This window comes from Stegastes partitus, unplaced genomic scaffold (genome assembly GCF_000690725.1).
Source record: "Stegastes partitus isolate 25-593 unplaced genomic scaffold, Stegastes_partitus-1.0.2 Scaffold96, whole genome shotgun sequence".
Taxonomy (NCBI): Eukaryota; Metazoa; Chordata; class Actinopteri; family Pomacentridae; genus Stegastes; species Stegastes partitus.
In genome coordinates this window covers 331,594-349,478 of record NW_007577827.1, presented here as the reverse complement: position 1 = coordinate 349,478, position 17,885 = coordinate 331,594, and the positions used below count along the sequence as shown (strand labels likewise).

At 39.2% G+C, this 17,885-nt stretch overlaps 1 protein-coding gene across 1 annotated transcript in view; it reads left to right on the top strand.

The window, feature by feature from the left end:
• The first annotated feature begins 15,660 nt into the window (after positions 1 to 15,660).
• ubl3a (ubiquitin-like 3a) overlaps positions 15,661 to 17,885 on the top strand; it is a 34,460-nt gene continuing 32,235 nt past the window's right edge. Inside the window, exon 1 of the mRNA XM_008277337.1 lies at positions 15,661 to 16,248. Coding sequence (XP_008275559.1) covers positions 16,222 to 16,248 — 27 coding nt within the window. The 5' untranslated portion in view covers positions 15,661 to 16,221. The remainder of the gene's footprint in view (positions 16,249 to 17,885) is intronic.

Below are 17,885 nucleotides of genomic sequence, written 5' to 3'. Positions count from 1 at the left end.
TCATTTGAATCAGGTGTGTTGGAAGAGGGACACATCTAAAACATGCAGGACTGTGGCCCTCAAGGACCAGGAGAGGACACCCCTGCCCGAATCATTACAGTCTACCATCGTTTACGTACAGTGACCTGAAATATATGTGAAAAATTATTTGTTGACTTGTTTTATTGCACTGAAATAAATTATAAATAAATAAATTAGTTAGATTCAACTCAGTTTGTCGAATGATTTCGACTGGAAATGATTAGTTAAGAGAACTGAAAAAATGTTGGCTGGGCTTATTGGATTAGGTTTGTACAAATTTTCATCAAGTTGGTTCAACATAAAACACTTTCAAACTTAAATCATCATGTTACTAAGGTTTACTGAAATATCCAGAGATTTCCAGAACTTAACCAGAACAAGCAAATGAGTATCTACAAAGCTATTATCAATCTATATGAGAACAAGGACAATTCAGTTTAAGCATTAACACATGAAAAGACATATTTCCATCAGGATTTTTAGTCCAATAAACAATGCAACTTCCAAATATTTGGTGCCTTAATAGTAATAATAATAATTTTAAATTTTTAAAATGTATTTTGTATTTTTAGAATCTCACTGGAAAAGTTTTATTATGCATATATCAAGTAAATATTTTATTATTTATTATTTATTAAAGCAATATTTTAGTGTTTCCAGAACATGTAAAGCTCAGTCGTTACATTTGTGGTATAAAATGTTTCATTTTGTTTATTTGAATCATTCAGAAGAACAGGGTGCTGGTTGAAACTGCCTGCGTGTGTCCACGGGAACAAAAGGAATATTGTGAATGAATGAAGATATTTCTAAGTGGGAGACAAGTCTGCTGGCACTGACTCAGCTCTCACTGTGAATTAAATAACTTGTTTATGGGCACACACGCTTGTCTGTGTTTGTGAAAGACAGCGGCAGAGCGTGTGTTTGCATGTTGTTGAGGTTTCAAAAAGTATTGCAAACGGTTGAGTAGGCGGTGACACAAATGTTGAGTTCTTGTGAAACGGCATGTGTCATCCTGCGCTCCTGGTTGAATCGCATGAATCATCTCGCTGGTGTTTTCTCCGTGCGCTGTTTGAGTGAAGCAATGCTGGTGTTTTGGAAGTAAATATTCATGTGCAATAGGATTGCGTTTCTATGTGTACTAAGTGTTTACGTGCCCACAGGAGAAAGAAGTGTGTAGCGTACCGAAGGAAACAGAAAGCCATCTTAACTGAAGATGAAATGAAACCAGACAGAATATGAAGAAAAAAAAAAAAAAAACAGAACTGAAACACAGACAAGTGACAAATGAAAAGCAAATAAACACCATTCCTCCCAAAGATATTCCATCCCTCCTTCTGTTTTCTGATGATGATTGCTGAGGTTTTAAATCAGGTTCAGATCTGATGATTTCAGGACATTTCAGATTACAGACAGGTGACAAATTGAAGGAAAAATATGCAAAAAGTGTCTAAACAAGGTGGGGTGCTGTCAGAACAGCTTCAGTGCATCCTAGCATTGATTCTTTAAGCCTCTGTGAGGCCGCTGGAGGCATGGACACTGTTCATCCAAAAGACATTCTCTCATTTGGTGTTTTGATGATGATGGTAGAGAGCACCGACTACCATTTTAATTCTATATCTCCCATAGGTGTTCAAACTGGTTGGGCTCAGGTGATTGTGAGGGTCACAGCATGTAAGTTGTATAATTTTAATCAAACCATACAGTTACCCTTCAAGCCCTGTGGATGGAGTTATTGTCATCCTAAAAGACACAACTCAGATGATCAATCTTAACAACTTTTTATAGATTGTTTTTCCTTTAATTTGTCACCCATATCATTTTCATGGGTTATTTACTCCTTAAAACACCCCACATGACCCTACATGCCACTTTGGATGGAGCGGAGTTATCCTGGGCTACCGGTAAAGGTTACACCTCAGAATAACGGTGTTGATCTCCACTTGTTCTTCTCTCTAAGTGGACACGTGACATGAAGAGACTCTGGTGAGTCTCAGATGATGAATCCTCAAGACGTTAGTGATGCTTTAATTTTCCCTCAAGCACCACTAGGTGAACATCTTTAAATTAATGTCCCTGCTTTTGACTGGATTGTCGTTAGATTTGGTCCTTTCACGCTGACTGAATCCTAATGACTTTGTTGATCCTCTTATGTCTCAGCTAAAACCTTTATCTGGTCAAAATGTCCCTTTGTCCGACACTCAATATATTATATGTATATTATTCACATATGCACTCTGGATATTTTGTGTTTTAAATCCTGAAAAGTTAACACAATAAAGAGCATTCTTAATTCTTTAGAGACCATTTTTTGAGAGGAATAGATGTCAAGTCTGCCTTTGGTTTATTGTGTTTGTAATACTTTGGTTTCTCGTTTAACAGGTAACTTATAGGCACCATCATCCTTGTTTGATATTGACAGCTGTTTGGGGGATTAGTTTAAGGGGGCAAAATCTTTTTTTTTATTTTTTACTTCACTGTACTGAAAGGCTTAATAGGTAGCCTCGTGCCTACTTTATCCGCTTAGGGGAAAACAAATTAAGTACAAAATATAAATACATTTATATATACTACATGATGTAATTGTTGTATTATTTCAACAGTTTTGCTTCATTTTGTTCCTGAAATCCACCTTTCTGCTGGGATCAGGATAATCCGGATTTCTTTTTTTTTTTGGATGACAGGTATCCCAATCCTACCAAAAAAGATTTAAAGAACACATCCTGAAGGTTTCATGCGGATCCAAACCAAGACTGGATTACACGACCTAATCCCGTTTCTGAATCCACTTTTGATTCGGTTATAGATATCCGAGCTCTGATTAGATTACTTTTGATCAACTGAGCCCAGATTGTGTCTGTTCTCTTTCTCTTATGTGCCTTGTCTTCTCCCTCCATAAACTGCAACTGAATCCAAACTGTTTTTTGGTGTCACGCTTTTAAAGCCTCGTCTGAAACGCAACAATAGGTTTTCAGCTATGTGCCAAAAATAACGCAAACAACAAAGCTCCGTTGTGATAGTTTATTACTTCTGATGATGATAAACACAGCGAACAGACAGAATGGGAGTGCAGCGGCTAGCATTAACAAACTGACTGAGAAAAGAAATCTAGTAGAGCAATGAAAAGAAATAAGAAATACGCCCTTAACAGCACTCTTAAGCTTTCGATCTGAAATCAATACCCTTTTTACCTTCTCCACCCCTACATCAGTTCATATTCTGTTGAGTGGATAAGTGTGTGCTGCTGCTTCACTGTTCAGACAAATCAAGCTTGAGATGAAATTGAAATGTCAAAGGAGTCGCTGAGTATTGTCTTAATTTAATTCTGGGAGAAGAAACGCAGAAAATGACATTATGAGAAAGTAGAAAAAGAACTGCAGAGGAGGGACATGAGGAGTCTGTGTGTTTGTTACACTGGTTCTGGTGATCGGGCCTTGACATCGGCACGTTGCAGGTTTGATTTACACTGATCACACCGTGAGCACAGAGATAATATAAAAATATTTCCCCGTTGGGAATTGTAAATGAGACATTTCTGCAGTTAAGCACTTCATATGCACTAATTAGACAACTGACACGTCTCTATGGTTTTCTATATTTAAAAGACTCAACAAGGCATCACGCTAAGCATTGCTGATGTTTTAATCTTCAGGTGACCTCACTGCTTCGCTCTTAGACTGCTGGGAGTGTTTGCACATAAACAGCAAAACCCATTAATGTGTCACTCTTCAATGTAAAAATGCTCATTTCAGATTAAATTCATTTACTGCACTGTAAACACTACCATATCGTCATTAAATGATACTAAAGTATGTTTGTGTTTTGCTTACAAGCAGCATTACAAATGACAAATTGAAAAGATTTTGCTGCATGAATTCAAATCTTTGATATTAACACTGAATTATAATTTGTTAAAGGTGTTGCTGATTGAAACTTAAGTCTGCAGTTTTACACAACTGTTAGCCAGTGTGAGGCTGACCAGCACGCACAAAATCAGAACCCTGATACGATTCAAGCATTGTCTATTTTGTCATTAAAACACCTGCTCTAACATCTCAAACTGTTTCCTGTGTGAAAGGCCTGTTGCTCCGCTTGGTATCACATTTGCCTGAAGTCACCTTTACTGTGACTCCATTAGCTTGTTTGAGGTGTTTTTCTGTCCCCTGGTGGCCAAAAATCAAAGAACGCAGCTTTAAGGAAACAAGGCGTCTCCACAGGACTCCGCGCGTGAGCGGTGTGTTAGCAGAGCAGCAGGAGAAGCTTTGTTCATCTGTGCAGTTGTGTTTCTATGCAGATTTCCGTTCAGATGCACTATTGAAAGTAGGTCACCTGTGTTTTGTAATAAACAATAACAGCAGTTATGTATTGTATGTAAAATGGAGGAAAATAGCTCCAAAGCGTAAATGTACACATGAGGTTGTGTTTACAAGACTGTAGTTTGAGCGAATGCATTTGTTCAGTCAGGTGTAGTTGAGATGTTGACTGCAGACTGCGTCTAAAACACTTTTACACCCATCAGGGAAAAAAAATGCAGCACTTTCGTTTAGTCAGTGACACTTCTTCAGATGTGTAGCAGAGGAACCGACACAGTTAGCAAAAAAACCAAAAACAAAGCACAGCGTTAACCACAAAAGTTAAACTTGGTTAAATTTTTTGTCACAACACACGACATCACTGGCAATGTGCTGCGTTTGCCACTTCAGAAATGTGCAAGCCCACGCTCCTGACAGTTTACTTTGTGCGATGAGCAGGATGTTTGTACTGCATAGCTTGCAATATTCAACATAAAAGCTCTAGTTATTGCCACAATAACATTACAGAGCTGTAAATTCCGGTCTTGTGGTATTATCAGTCAGTGTGCAGTGTTTCAGTGTCTGATAACCTTTTAAATGTGCGGATCTAGGATTTAAACTGAATGTCGAAATTGTATGAGGCTGTAAACATGTTTATTTCTGCTATAAAGTTGGTCATTTTACCATGGGAGTCTGTGGGGATTGACTCGCTTTTATAGGCAAGCTCAAGTGGCCATTTAAGGAACTGCAGCTTTTGGCACTCGTTTCATTTTTCAGCGCAGATTGCAGGTTCTTGTCAACTCTTAAGTCCTGAAAGAGTTTTTTTTTTTTTTTTTGTAATTTAAAATCAGTAACATGACAGCATATGTAAAGCTTCATAGGGTTAAAAAATAATAGCTATCCAGACTGGTTCAGGACTGCAAGGTGGAGCAGTAGTTAGCACTGTTGCAAGAAGGTCACCGGTTGTCGTCATGTTGACATCTGGGATCTTTCTGCGTGGACTTTGCATGTTCTCTCCAGCTTCCTCCCACACAGTCCAAAAACATGTTGAGGTTAACTGGTGATTCTAAATTGTCCGTAGGTGTGAATGTGAGTGTGCTTGGTTGTCTGTCTCTAAGTGTAGCCCTGTGATAGACTGGTGACCTGTCCAGGGTGTCCCCTGCCTTCACCCTAAGTCGGCTGGGATAGGCTCCAGGATTAAGCGGTGTATAGATAATGGGTGGATGGACTTTGGTTCAAGGCCTGAATGTCTGTTAACTTTACATTAGTCTCTGGTTGCAACAAACCTTGTGAGCGGGAAGGAAGATTGAGGACTGAGGTGCTCTCACAAAATCATCAAAATCATAGAATGTACTTAGGAATTGTTGTTGTGAGTAAATATGTGGCACTGGGTCACATCATCAGACTCTCAAATGAATGTCTTCTGTGTCGGATTAGGACACAGATTTGGCACATTCATTAACGAAAAGGTTATCAGCCAAAATCGTTTTCGTGATTAAAACGTACAACTTGATTGGATATTAGTAAAAAGCCAATCTTATAACCATGCACTTATATTGAGGACACACCTGACATGTAGTTTTACTATAGTAGTGAACATCCTATTTTTATTCCAATGCATATTAAGTCACACTCGGCTGAGCTCCCTTCTTTGGTTGCAATCTGTCGACTGAAGAAAGACGTTGACGTGAATGCACAATGTCCAGGTTGGTTCTTTAACTGGTTTACTTCTGATCTTTATTTCTATCACGAGGAAACAATCATTTAAATTAAGATCTTACTCACCAGGAGTAATTTCATCAGGTCAACTTAAAATATAATAAGGTTTGTGCTTAACCTTAAATCACTCATCTAATTTTAGGCCATTGGCGTCTAATCAACTTAGTGTGTGTGTGTGTGTGTGTGTGTGTGTGTGTGTGTGTGTGTGTGTGTGTGTGTGCGTGCGTGCAGACACATCCTCCCTTGATTTTATGCCATTGAATTGCAGCTGATGGAAACCAAAGCAGGAAGCAAGGCGCCGACAGCAGCGAGAACACACTCAACCCCTCCCCATAGACAACTTATGATATTGCTTCATTGTGTCATTGCGGTCTAAAGACAGACAGCAGACTGAAATGGAAATGATAAATGCATCAAATGTCACCATAAATCACAGAATCTGAAGTTGGTGTTTGTGTGTCTTGTGTTTGAACGGAGCCAGAAGTTGAAGCTGAAATGTGCTTATCCCTGTGTAACTCCTGTGATTATGTTCCTGTCACTGTTGGGGAGTCAGGCTTGGATTTGTTTAACCGTCTTTCTTTTCTTCCTTTAAGCCCCGCGAACACTTAATCTGTCATGCTCCGTCTGTGAAAAAAAACACACGACGGCGGCCGCTCCGGTGCAGCATCCTGGAGCACAGACTCAAGTGACCACATGAAAAACAATGGCTATGTGAGGCCACAACATGTAGGATAACATGTAATCCTGTTATCTGTCTGGTGGAGCTACATGTATTCATAGAATGAAGACAGAATGAAGCCGATGACATGATCCTTTGTTTTTGTGACATAATCTGCTTTTCTGTTGTATCACAATGTTGTGTGGCTGAAGAATCCCCACGGAGGGGAAACTGTCTCGCTTTTGTTTTGAGCTCTGTGGAGAGGATCACAGCTCATCTAATCACAGCTATTCTCAGCCATGATCACTTCCTCACAACCAGCAGCCGTAGTGCCGTTCAAGCACTGCACCTTAAATTCCACTTTATACCTGCCTAGTCACCGTGAGAGAGAAGAGAGTGACAGAAAGAGGAAGAGGTGAAGAAGGAAGTGGAGGCTGGCAGCGCCCGTGGTTTGCTCAGAAACAACAGCTGTGTGGCCGGCTGCCAGGTGAAGCATTTTCCTGTGACAGTGAGTGTAACTACCGGTGTGAAGAGGCCGAAACAAAATCACAACAACACAAACTGTAAATTATGACAAGTGCAGCAGCAGGCAGGCAATAATAGTTACAGGCTCGACAGTGTCAGAGTGACAAATGGATTTTTTTTTCTTTTTTATGGCGTTCATGTGACAGGTTTAATGGTGTCACGAGTCTCTTTTTAAAAATCATTCTGTTGGTCTCTGAAGTTAGGAAGGAAGAAAAAAAAGAAGGTGCAATAAAAGGAAGGAGGGTGGCACGGTGGTGCTCCTGGGTTCAATTTGGGATCTTTCTGTGTTGAGTCTGCATGTTCCAACTGTGCAGCGTGGGTTCTCTCTGGGTTCTCCGGCTTCCTCCCACAAGGTCCAAGAACATACTGAGGTTAAATGGTGATTCTAAACTGTCCATAGGTGTGAATGTGAGTGTTTGTCTCTAAGTGTAGCCCTGCGATAGACTAGTGACCTGTCCAGGACGTACCCTGCCTTCATCTTAAGTCAGCCCCTGAGTTTGTTCCACAACAGAACAAGTTAAGAAACTCATGGGCGCCCCGGTAGCTCAACTGGATAATACAGCAAACCAAGTGATGCAGTAGCCACGGTTCGAGTCCAGCCAGTGGCTCACTGGCCCCTACTCGTTTCTCTGTCTCTCTCCATTGTCCTATCAAATAAAGGCAAAATAAGCCCAAAAATAATCTTTAAAAAAGAACATGTGGGGCGCTGCTATAGGTCATCTGGTTGAGCTGGTGTCCCATGTACAGGGCTACAGTCCCAATGTGGAGGTCATGGGTTTGAATCCCGCTCATGATCCTTTCCCACACGTCCTCCTCCTACTCTTCTCCCCCACTTTCCTGTCTCTCTCTCACTGATCTATCAAATAAAGGCCAAAAAAGTAACTTAAAAAAAAACAAACAACAACATGAAATTAAATTAAAATGCTAAAAAAAAGAAACTCACAACAAAAACATCAAGAATCAGCTCAGTGAGACTCCAACAGTCGCTGTGAAGAACAGCCAGGATTTCAGATGTAATGCTGTATATGAGTGAAGGTCTTTGGCATTCTGGATCAGAAGGGCTTATCACTGATTTAAGTATGAAAGTGTGAAAGGTTTTTGTGTGAGAATTGTTCAAGCAGCACAAGATATTGCGATATTGGATCATTTGAACATTTACTGAAACGAAACCAGGTGAGACCAAAATTTGGTGGAGCTGTTATTGACTCATAGACATCTTAAAGGTGATCCCGACTGCTTTATGTAAGACGTCTTTAATGATGTGTTGCATCTTGTTATAGTGTAGAATCTTCAAGTAAAGTACCTCAAATTTGTACTTCGGTACAGTAAATGTACTCAGCTACCTTCCATCACTGCTGAATTTGATGGATTTACTGTATGAGGGCTTTTTTCCGAGCGATACAAGCAAACACGCACATCCAGTAGATTAAGATGGTGAAACCTGTTCAGCGTAATTCCATCGGGCAATACCTGACATGTCTATACATATACAGGGTCACAGCCTCACTGCCAGTATTGTGCTTGATGTTTTACGCAACCGCTGAAAAAAAGGCCCATGTGTGAGTGTGTCAGCCGAGCAGGCAGAGAGAGAAGAAGAGTAAAAAGCCAGTTGATGCACAGAACGGAGCCTCTCTGGGACATACGGTACGCCTACGAACAGAGAGGCACATTAAATGCTAAATAACTCCCACTCACAGGTAAACAGAAAGAGAACAGATAAGAATCTACACTCCCTGTGGCAGTCAGACGTCGATACCAAAGACAAGCACCAAGCGTTTACTTTATTCCCCCTCTGTGGCAGGCAGATGGCAAAAACGTGACGCGATGACAAATGTTTTCACAGCCGAAGGGAGGAGGTTTTGAAACTGTGACGACTGTCTTCTTGCGTATCGCCCAACTGTACTGATTGTAGTTGCTTGAAATCACAGACACAACTTATCTTAGATGCAGCCTCCATGGAAAGGTCTGTCACAGGGACAAATCCTGGTGTAGATTTACCTCTAAGTGTGTTAGACAGGTGGGCAGATTAGAGGAGAACCCACCTCCCCCTGATCCCGCACAACAACAGTTAGCTGCAGATAAGCTCAGGCTTACGGTGTCTCCTGGTAAATCGGAGTCAAATCCAAGTCAGGTTTAGATTTTCGCTTTTCAGAGCGACCTGATCCAAATAAAGGCAGCTCTGTGAGGATTGGAGACTTTGTACCAGAGCTGTCAGTCACAGAGAAGAATGAGATCATTAGAGCTGCTCGTGACAATAACGGGAGAAAGTATTTCAAATGCAGGCGACAGACAAATCTGGCAACTCATTTATGCATCTATAAATCATCTGGGCACCATGGAAGAGAAAAGAAATAGAAAAAATACTCATAAAAATCATTCCAAATAAAAGAAATATTGTTTAAAAACAAAAAACACAAACAAACAAACAAACAAACAAACAAAACCCCCAGTAAAAATCTGCCAGCAAGGGCACCAGAAAAAACTATTATTTAAATTCATTTAGTCTAATTTAAATTAACATTATATTAATATATCTGTAAAATAATTATATTTTTGCTGATGAAAATATAAATATAAAACTGTAATTTTATGCTCACACACTGTTAAACAATGGATTTGAAAAAATGCAGATTTTTTTTTATATGGTCATTTTGCATAGTTTTGGTCTGTTTCTTTTTTTTTCATGATACTTTTGGGAGTTTTTTATTAGATATCATATGTAATTTAACAAAACAGGATAAACCCTGTGAATTAACTGTTTTAAAATGATTTACCATTTTTCAGTTGTTAATGTTTTTCAGTCAAAACTTTTTGTGACATCACAGCAAATACGTGCAAAATATATTTTTTACATTTAAATACAGTAAAACAAACTGGTATTTAACAGTCACACTTAATTGAACAAGTTACTATTTGTAACAATAATACTACTAATAATAATTTTTGATGTGGAAACTTTTAAAACTTCTGCCTGAGTCCCCTTTTTCATGGTTAACATGTCAATTATGACTTTTTACTGGATATAATTGAGGAAAAATGTAGTTTAACAAAACAGGAAAAAACTGTAAAGCTGTCATTTGTTCAAACAATTACAGTTAAAATGGTTTTAAAAAGTCATTAAAAAAAAAAAAAAAAGTAGTCTTACAGTTATTTGGTTGTTGTTTCTGTTTATTATTTGGGTGAATTTACCCTTTTGGCATAAAACAGCCAGAGTTCCTGTCATCGATCTCTCTCAGTCAGTCACTGATTAGCATGAGGGAGACTGTTTATGAGCAGGAGGGCAACATAAAACACCACAGTGTGGTTTTGGTGGGGAAATAATGGCTCACACCTCCTCTGGGACAGCCAGACCGGATTGTCCTCTCAGTCGGAGGGCGTGAAGCGACACACTGGGTGTTGTGTTGCGTCAATGCGCTCCCAGTGAAAACCTTTGCACCGCCAGTCCGATCTCAAAGTCTACTTCAGGATCTAAGAATAGCTGATGACACACGGTGCATGTCAATAATCTGTGGGAAACATGGGGAGGCAGCAGAAGCACAACGTCCTGGTAGCGCTATGCTGAGAGTCAGTGTTTATATATGGAGCAGCGGTAAGCACTGCTGCCCTTCAAAGCCAGAAAAGCAGCAACTGTTTCGTAGTGACACTGCAAACAGAATCAGAAACCTTTTAAACTGTTATCAAGGCCTTTGACCTTTGAAGCAAACACGAAGTAGCTGGGACCGTTTCTTTTTCATGACAGAGCTCTGCGGTTCTATAAATGTACAATACGTCTGTGTGTGGTCTGACCGAGGCAGCAGGCCCACAGGCTTACAGAGGTGTATTGTCTTTACACTAAATGTAACATTTATATTTGATCAGCAGACCTTAAAGAGAGGAACTAAGGGACTGTAAAGGTGACCCGGGGGTTCATATTACACAGACCTGCACTGTCAAACAAGTACGGACAAGTGCTGAGGAGGGAAACACTGGCTGCACAGGCAGACACACACACACACGCTTGTATTTATTTAATCTGAGCTGGAAAATGTGAGGAATCCAGCAGGTCAGATCATGATGTGCATTCATTCATAGTTAAATGTGACGTCAGGCAAGAATCATGAAAGATAGTTCAATGATATCTCCTGTTAAATCCTCAAACTTTGTGTAACATTTTAATAACAAGAAGCCAAAAAACTACAATAAAATGTTTTATTTTTATTTTTATTTGGCTGTTACAGACACTCAGAACGATGCTATATTTTCAAGCCTTTAAATTATATAACCTACATAAAATCTTACAGTGTCTATAACAGGTTTTCAGCTCCATTGGAAGATTTTTTTTATTTTTTATTGCTTTTCAACATTGAATCATGGCCAATCACAAGAATTTACAAACAAAAGACTCTTCTATGTAAAAATCAAAACAGGTTTTTACAAAGTAATGTCAATTATTAAAAACGTAAAATGCAAAATAAGTGATCACATCATCCCCACTGTGAAGCATGGGGGCGGCAGCATCATGAAGTGGGGTTGCTTCTCGGCATCAGGCAGAAGGTTTGTGAAGGTAGTGGGTGAAATGAATGCAGCAAAGTACAGAGAAATCCTGAAGGACAACTTAATGCAGTCCGCAGGAGAACTGCGACTCGGGAGAAGATTTGATTTCCAGCAACAATGACCCCAAGCAAACAGCCAAAGCCAAAAAGAATTGGTTTAAAGACAACAGAGTGAATGTTCTGGAGATACTGAGTCAGAGCCCAGACCTCAATCCAATTGAGAACCTGTGTCTGGTCTTGAAAAGAGCCGTTCAATCATGACCCCTGTGCAACTTGACAGAGCTTGAGCAGTTTTGCAAAGAATAATGGGGTTAAATTGGAGTGTCCAGATGTGGAAGGCTGATTGACACGTATCCACAAAGGCTCAATGCAGCAATTGCAGCCAAAGGTGCATCTAAATAATGACGTAAAGCGGTGAATGCTTATGTAATTGCTTATCTTAATTCTATATATTTTTAAATACATTTACATTACTTGGTTGAAATCTGTTCTCACTTTGACATGAAAGAGTCATTTTGGGGGGATTTTATTTTATTTTTTTGTCAAAACAGTAAAATTAAATGGACCATGATTCAATGTTGAAAAGCAATAAAAGGGGAAAACTTTTGGATTATTTTTAAGAAAGACATTTCTTTATGAAAATGATCACAGTGACTGAAAGATGAGAATCCAGTCTAGCAGTGTTTCGTGTTCATCATGTGATCTATGACCAGTGGGTGCTAGAGGATGGTAAGATTGAACTGTACAGCTAATGTTCTTTTGTCTTGTTTCCTTTTGTCACTTGAAATTGTATTTAATATTCTTTATATATGCAGGTATACTGAAGTTAATGACTTAGCTAAACAATTACTTGTGTGTGTGTGTATTTTATTATAAATCTGTGCAGGTTGGCTCTGTGGCAGCACCTCACACACAACGGAAAGATCTGCGTTTGTGGATCAATCTGTCATCTGAGCTCTAAAGAAAGGACATGCACATCTTTTCATAAGAACTCAAACAATTAACCAATGAGGCAATCAACATAAATTACGTCCAGCATTTACGAAGCAACTCAAATGTGCCAGTTGGTCTTAATTTCTGGGTTCCCTAATCTGGTTTAAGCTGATCAGACAAAGAAAAAAAAAGAAGAAGCAATTGGAAGGTGTCAGTCTGAGCGTCTGGAAGTCGAGGGCTGCAGTTTTTCCTCACATTTAGTCATTTTATAAATCACGCAATTATCAGTCAATTAGAAAATAATCAGGAGATGAATTAATAATGACAATAATCCTCCGTCGCTGCCCTACTTCGCTCACCAGGTCAAACGCTGACCTTAATTTGGGAAAGGCAGCCAGCGAAATCATTTTCACACCTCACTGTGTTTGTGCAGGCATGCTTATGGTGTGTGTGTGTGTGTGTGTGTGTGTGTGTGTCAGTCTCACTGCCCCCCTCTTCTCTTTGCCTTTATGGTGGGGAGATTAGGTAGTTAATCCAGTAGATCTCAGGGAAAAAGCCTCTCCTGATGCCACAATGGATTTCACTCAGTCCACCAGAGAGAGGACAGACCTGCTGCCGATACGCATCTCGACCTCTGACGGAAACACACACCCAGACGCACGCACACACACACGCTCACACACCCACACACACACTGCACTTCACCAAGGACAGAATATTATATTACATATGTATTAGATGCGTGCTATAAATAACCCCACAACCATATTGACACTAATATAAAACTGTCACGTCTTTTTCCATGTCTTCATCACAATACTGGTTTTGCAATAGCATTACATGTGTAAAATTTACAATTATAGCTGCTATTTTGCCCCAAAAATCCCCTCAAACTGTTCAACAAAGACCACTACTGTGTCATTTCCACCCTGTCAGACATTCTTCACATCTTGTGACAGCACATACAGTTCTGGATTTTCTAATTCATTGATTAAGTCTTTACAAGAGGATGAGCATCCTTGTCACCTCGTCTCATCCTCTGAGCCCCAGCCCACTAATAGACTACATGTCACTCTGCATGACTGCAAATGTAACTGTACAGCTTTGCGTATGCCTGTGAATCTGAGAAGGCTGAGACTGAGAGGACACTGAATCCATCTCGACCTGATCCCAACCTTTGACCTTCCCAGAAGTGACAGGCAGGAAAGTGTTTCCTCTTTGTCAGTCAACGCGGTGTCAAGTTCTACGAGACAAAAAGCTCAGAAGAGGCTTTATTAAATTAGATTTTCTATTTCTTCATTCTTGGGTTTGGATGAGTCGTAGCATTGAAAGACATTAACGGCAATCTGTCAAAGATTAAAGATGTTGAATTTGTGTTTTCTCTCCACTGAGGTCTCATTGATGATCCACACTTCCTCCTCCTCTGTTTGTTTCTACATGAAGGAAAACCTCCCCCCATCTGTTCGTTGTTCGTTAGGTTTGTTAAGTTGTTCCTCCATGAAACTGTTCCGTTCATGTTCCCTCCACTTCCAACATTCAGTTCCCTGTTCAACCCCCCAAACCTGAGCACTGACGCCATGTTAATAAATGGAGCTCTGTCAAGCTGCACAGGCAGAATTCTAAACCCGGCTATGAAGTAAACTTGATTTCAAAATAAAACATAAATTTAAACTCTAACATGGAACATGTCAAATTTTGGGTGAATTTAGTTTTTAAAAACATTATTTACAGGTTAGATGTCAACCAAAATGCCATGTCATAAAATCATATATCTTTTTGTATATCATATATCCTTAACACCCATAACGTATGAATGTGTGTGAATGGGTGAATGAGAAAACACTGTAAAGTGCTTTGAGTGCCGCTAAGGTAGAGAAGCGCTATATAAGTGCAGTCCATTTACCATTTTTTAATTTATTTTTTAAAATGTTGTTACTTTGTGTATGATGACAATAAAAGCATTTCCATTCTATTCTATTCTATTCTATTCTATTCTATTCTATTCTATTAATTTAACAAAATTATCCACAATTCTAAAGTCCATCAGAGAGGAAAAGAAAAAGCAACTATAGACTAAATAAATTTAAAAATGACTGGACTCAATGTAGTAGTCTCAGGGTCTGGATATTGTGCATGCCACAGATCATCAGTATTAATTAGTATGACCGTATAAGTTAGAATTGTGTCCCCCTTAACCAACCTGACAAATGATAACTTCAACTGACATATTAATGCATTAAGAATACACTAAAGTCAATTCATTTGTTTCAACCAGACAATGTGGCAACAACGACTTTCATCACACTTTGTAGGATTACCAATTACTAATTTCTGTTTGTCAAAATAAAATATATCTGTATAATATAATATCATTTTTTTAAATTTAAATCAGTAAAATGTTACAGTTGTATGGTAAAATGTGATCAAAGCATAAAGTACATTTTTTAGATGGAAATTATTTACAGTTTTGGCCTGAATTGTGAAAGAAAAAGAAAAAAAAGCCTGTTATAGTGTAGGGCAATAATTAAATAAATTAAATAATTAACATTCTTGTTACACTTTAAGAGTAGAATTATTTCTCAAACTGATCCAGTCACTGCAGAACATATCCAGACCCTTTCATCTATCAAAACTACATCAGTCTTCACTAAATCATCCATAATAACATAACAAACTTATGCTTTTTAGAAATTCTTGCAAATTTCTTGAAAGTCAAAACCTGAAAGCTCACCTTTATTGTAGAATAAAGTTATTGTGATATCAGAACTGATCGGATATTAACTAAATAAACACGAGTAACCTGCCAGTTGTCAATATAGCCACCTTTTTGTTTTCTTTCTTAGGACACAATTTCACTTTGCACTTCATTACATTTCGCTGCTCAGGTTTAAGCTTTTATTATGACAGCACCGAGCGGAAGGCGCGACTGTTTCCGCGTTGGCAGCTTGACGTGGACGGACTCAGGATGACAGCTGAACGGCTCGTAAAGGTGCAGCAGCTCCGTCCGTGACACCAACAACAAGCACACACGTTCCCGGAGAGAGCGGCGACACATTTCACCGTTTTGTTTTGGGCTTTTTATTTTTCTCTATGTGTGCTTGAGTTCAACGGAGGACGTTTGCGGATAAATTTCTGTCCTTTCACAGCAAAAGAGCGAGAATAAGATCCGGATGTGACAGCAGTGTTGGGTTTTTGTCTTTTTTTTTTTTTTTCTCTCTCTCGCATGGCGTAGGCACCTTTTCTAAAGCAGGATATTGTTGATGTTCGGAGGGTCTGAAGGAGGCCCTCGGGTCCACAGCTAACGATAACTTGTAGAAAATTAGCGACTTGTGAGGGGAATAATGAGCGATATGATTGTGCAATAAGAGAAGAGAGGCTCCGTCCTGACTGAGCAGACTCACCGGGAATAAATTGCTCCAAAAAGAGGACAAGGACGCGTTTTTGTTTTTTTTTCTCAAGGCTCCTGGGAGCTTTGTTTGTTTGTTTGTTTACAAGGAAGAAACCAGGGGACGTCTGAGAGCTTGTGTGAAAAAGAATCTTCAGCATGACGGGCAGCACCCCAGCGGACATGGTGAGACTCTGTTCCTCACTTCTCCATTCACATCCAGCCACTTCCTCAGTCACACCACAAGCAGCATCTCCTCCAGGTCGCTGCATCTGCTTTCATTCATGTGTTTCTCTTCTTCTTCACACATTTAGAAAAGACTGTCTGAATCATAGCTCCTAGTTTGGTGTAAAAGTGGCTCCCTGCCTGATGAGGAATGTTTTTTCAAGGTTTATTTCCTCATGATTTAGAAAGACAGATTGCTCAGTTTCGGGCAGCAACAGGAAACTTTATGTTTTGTTATCTATTAAGGAGAGCATTGTTCTTTTTTTGTGCGTCACATTATCTATGTGTGGTTCAAAAGTGGAGCTAATGTGTTCTATCAGAGCTGAAACACTTCCTAGATTGACATAGATGTCAACCAGAATGGTACATAGTAGAATCATATATCTTTTTCCAAAACATGCATCTTGCAATGCCTTTTAAACTTAACAATATAATCCAAAAATCTGGGTTCTAAGAGTCCCAACACCTTCATCCAAGGTAGCACACTATATAGATGACTTGATGGAGAACACTAACTGTCTAGTTTGACAATTACGCGGCCATTTATCAAAAGAAACGTCAGCTGTTCGTTGCCACAATGTGAGGATTTCCTGCTTTTCTCTCCGTTGCGTGGCTCTAAATGGAGTATATTTGGATTGCAAACTGTTGGTCAGACAAAACAATTTGTTCACAACTTGAGCAGCCTTCGTGCAGTGTTTTCCACTCTTTGAGCAGCTGAAAGAAAAAATGAAGACCGTCTGATTAGTTGTAGAAATAGTAATTGCAGCCGTAACGCACGGAGTTCCAGTCTAGTCATTGATTTTCATATTGTTTGGAAATGAATAAAGGACAATGACATCCTGGAAAAACAGACCAAATAGATGGATCACACTCGAAACAAGAGCGAAGGTTCTATTCATGGGTTTGTCATATTATGCAAAATTAAATGGAAGACAATGGGCATCCTGGAAATGTAGAAAACACACATGGATTAAACTCAAGACATGTACTGAGGGTTTATTTATTGATTTTCATGTTGTACAGAAAAGAATGGAGGACAGTGACATCCTGGAAAAACAATTAGATTTCACTCAAAGCAAGTGTCAAGAGTCTGTTGATTGATTTTCATATGAGTTAATAATTAATGGAAGACAAGGGCAGCCTGGACAAGATGGATTACACTTAAAACAAGTGTCAAGATTCTGTTCATTGATTTTTCACATTATGCAAAATTGCATGGAAGACAATGGCATCCTGGAAATGTAGAAAAGAAAAAAACAGAATTTAAACAGATATCATGCATAAATTGATTGATATTCATGTTGTCCAGAAATCAATGGAAGACATCCTGACAGAGTTCACTAATAAGTAATGGAAGATAATGGCGTCCTTGAAAATGAGACAAAACTACATGAACATTTCAAAAACACAGCTACATGGTTGGTAACATGATTAACTTTGATGTTAGGTAGTAAGTTAGCTAAAACACAGGCTACTATAGTTGTTTATATTGTAATTCCCAGTTCGTACTGGTCATACTGGCTCCCAGCGTTCCTCTCTGATGTCTAACCTGTGTTTTTTATCAAATCAAAGCTCTGTCCTCTCGCTGATCTCTACTG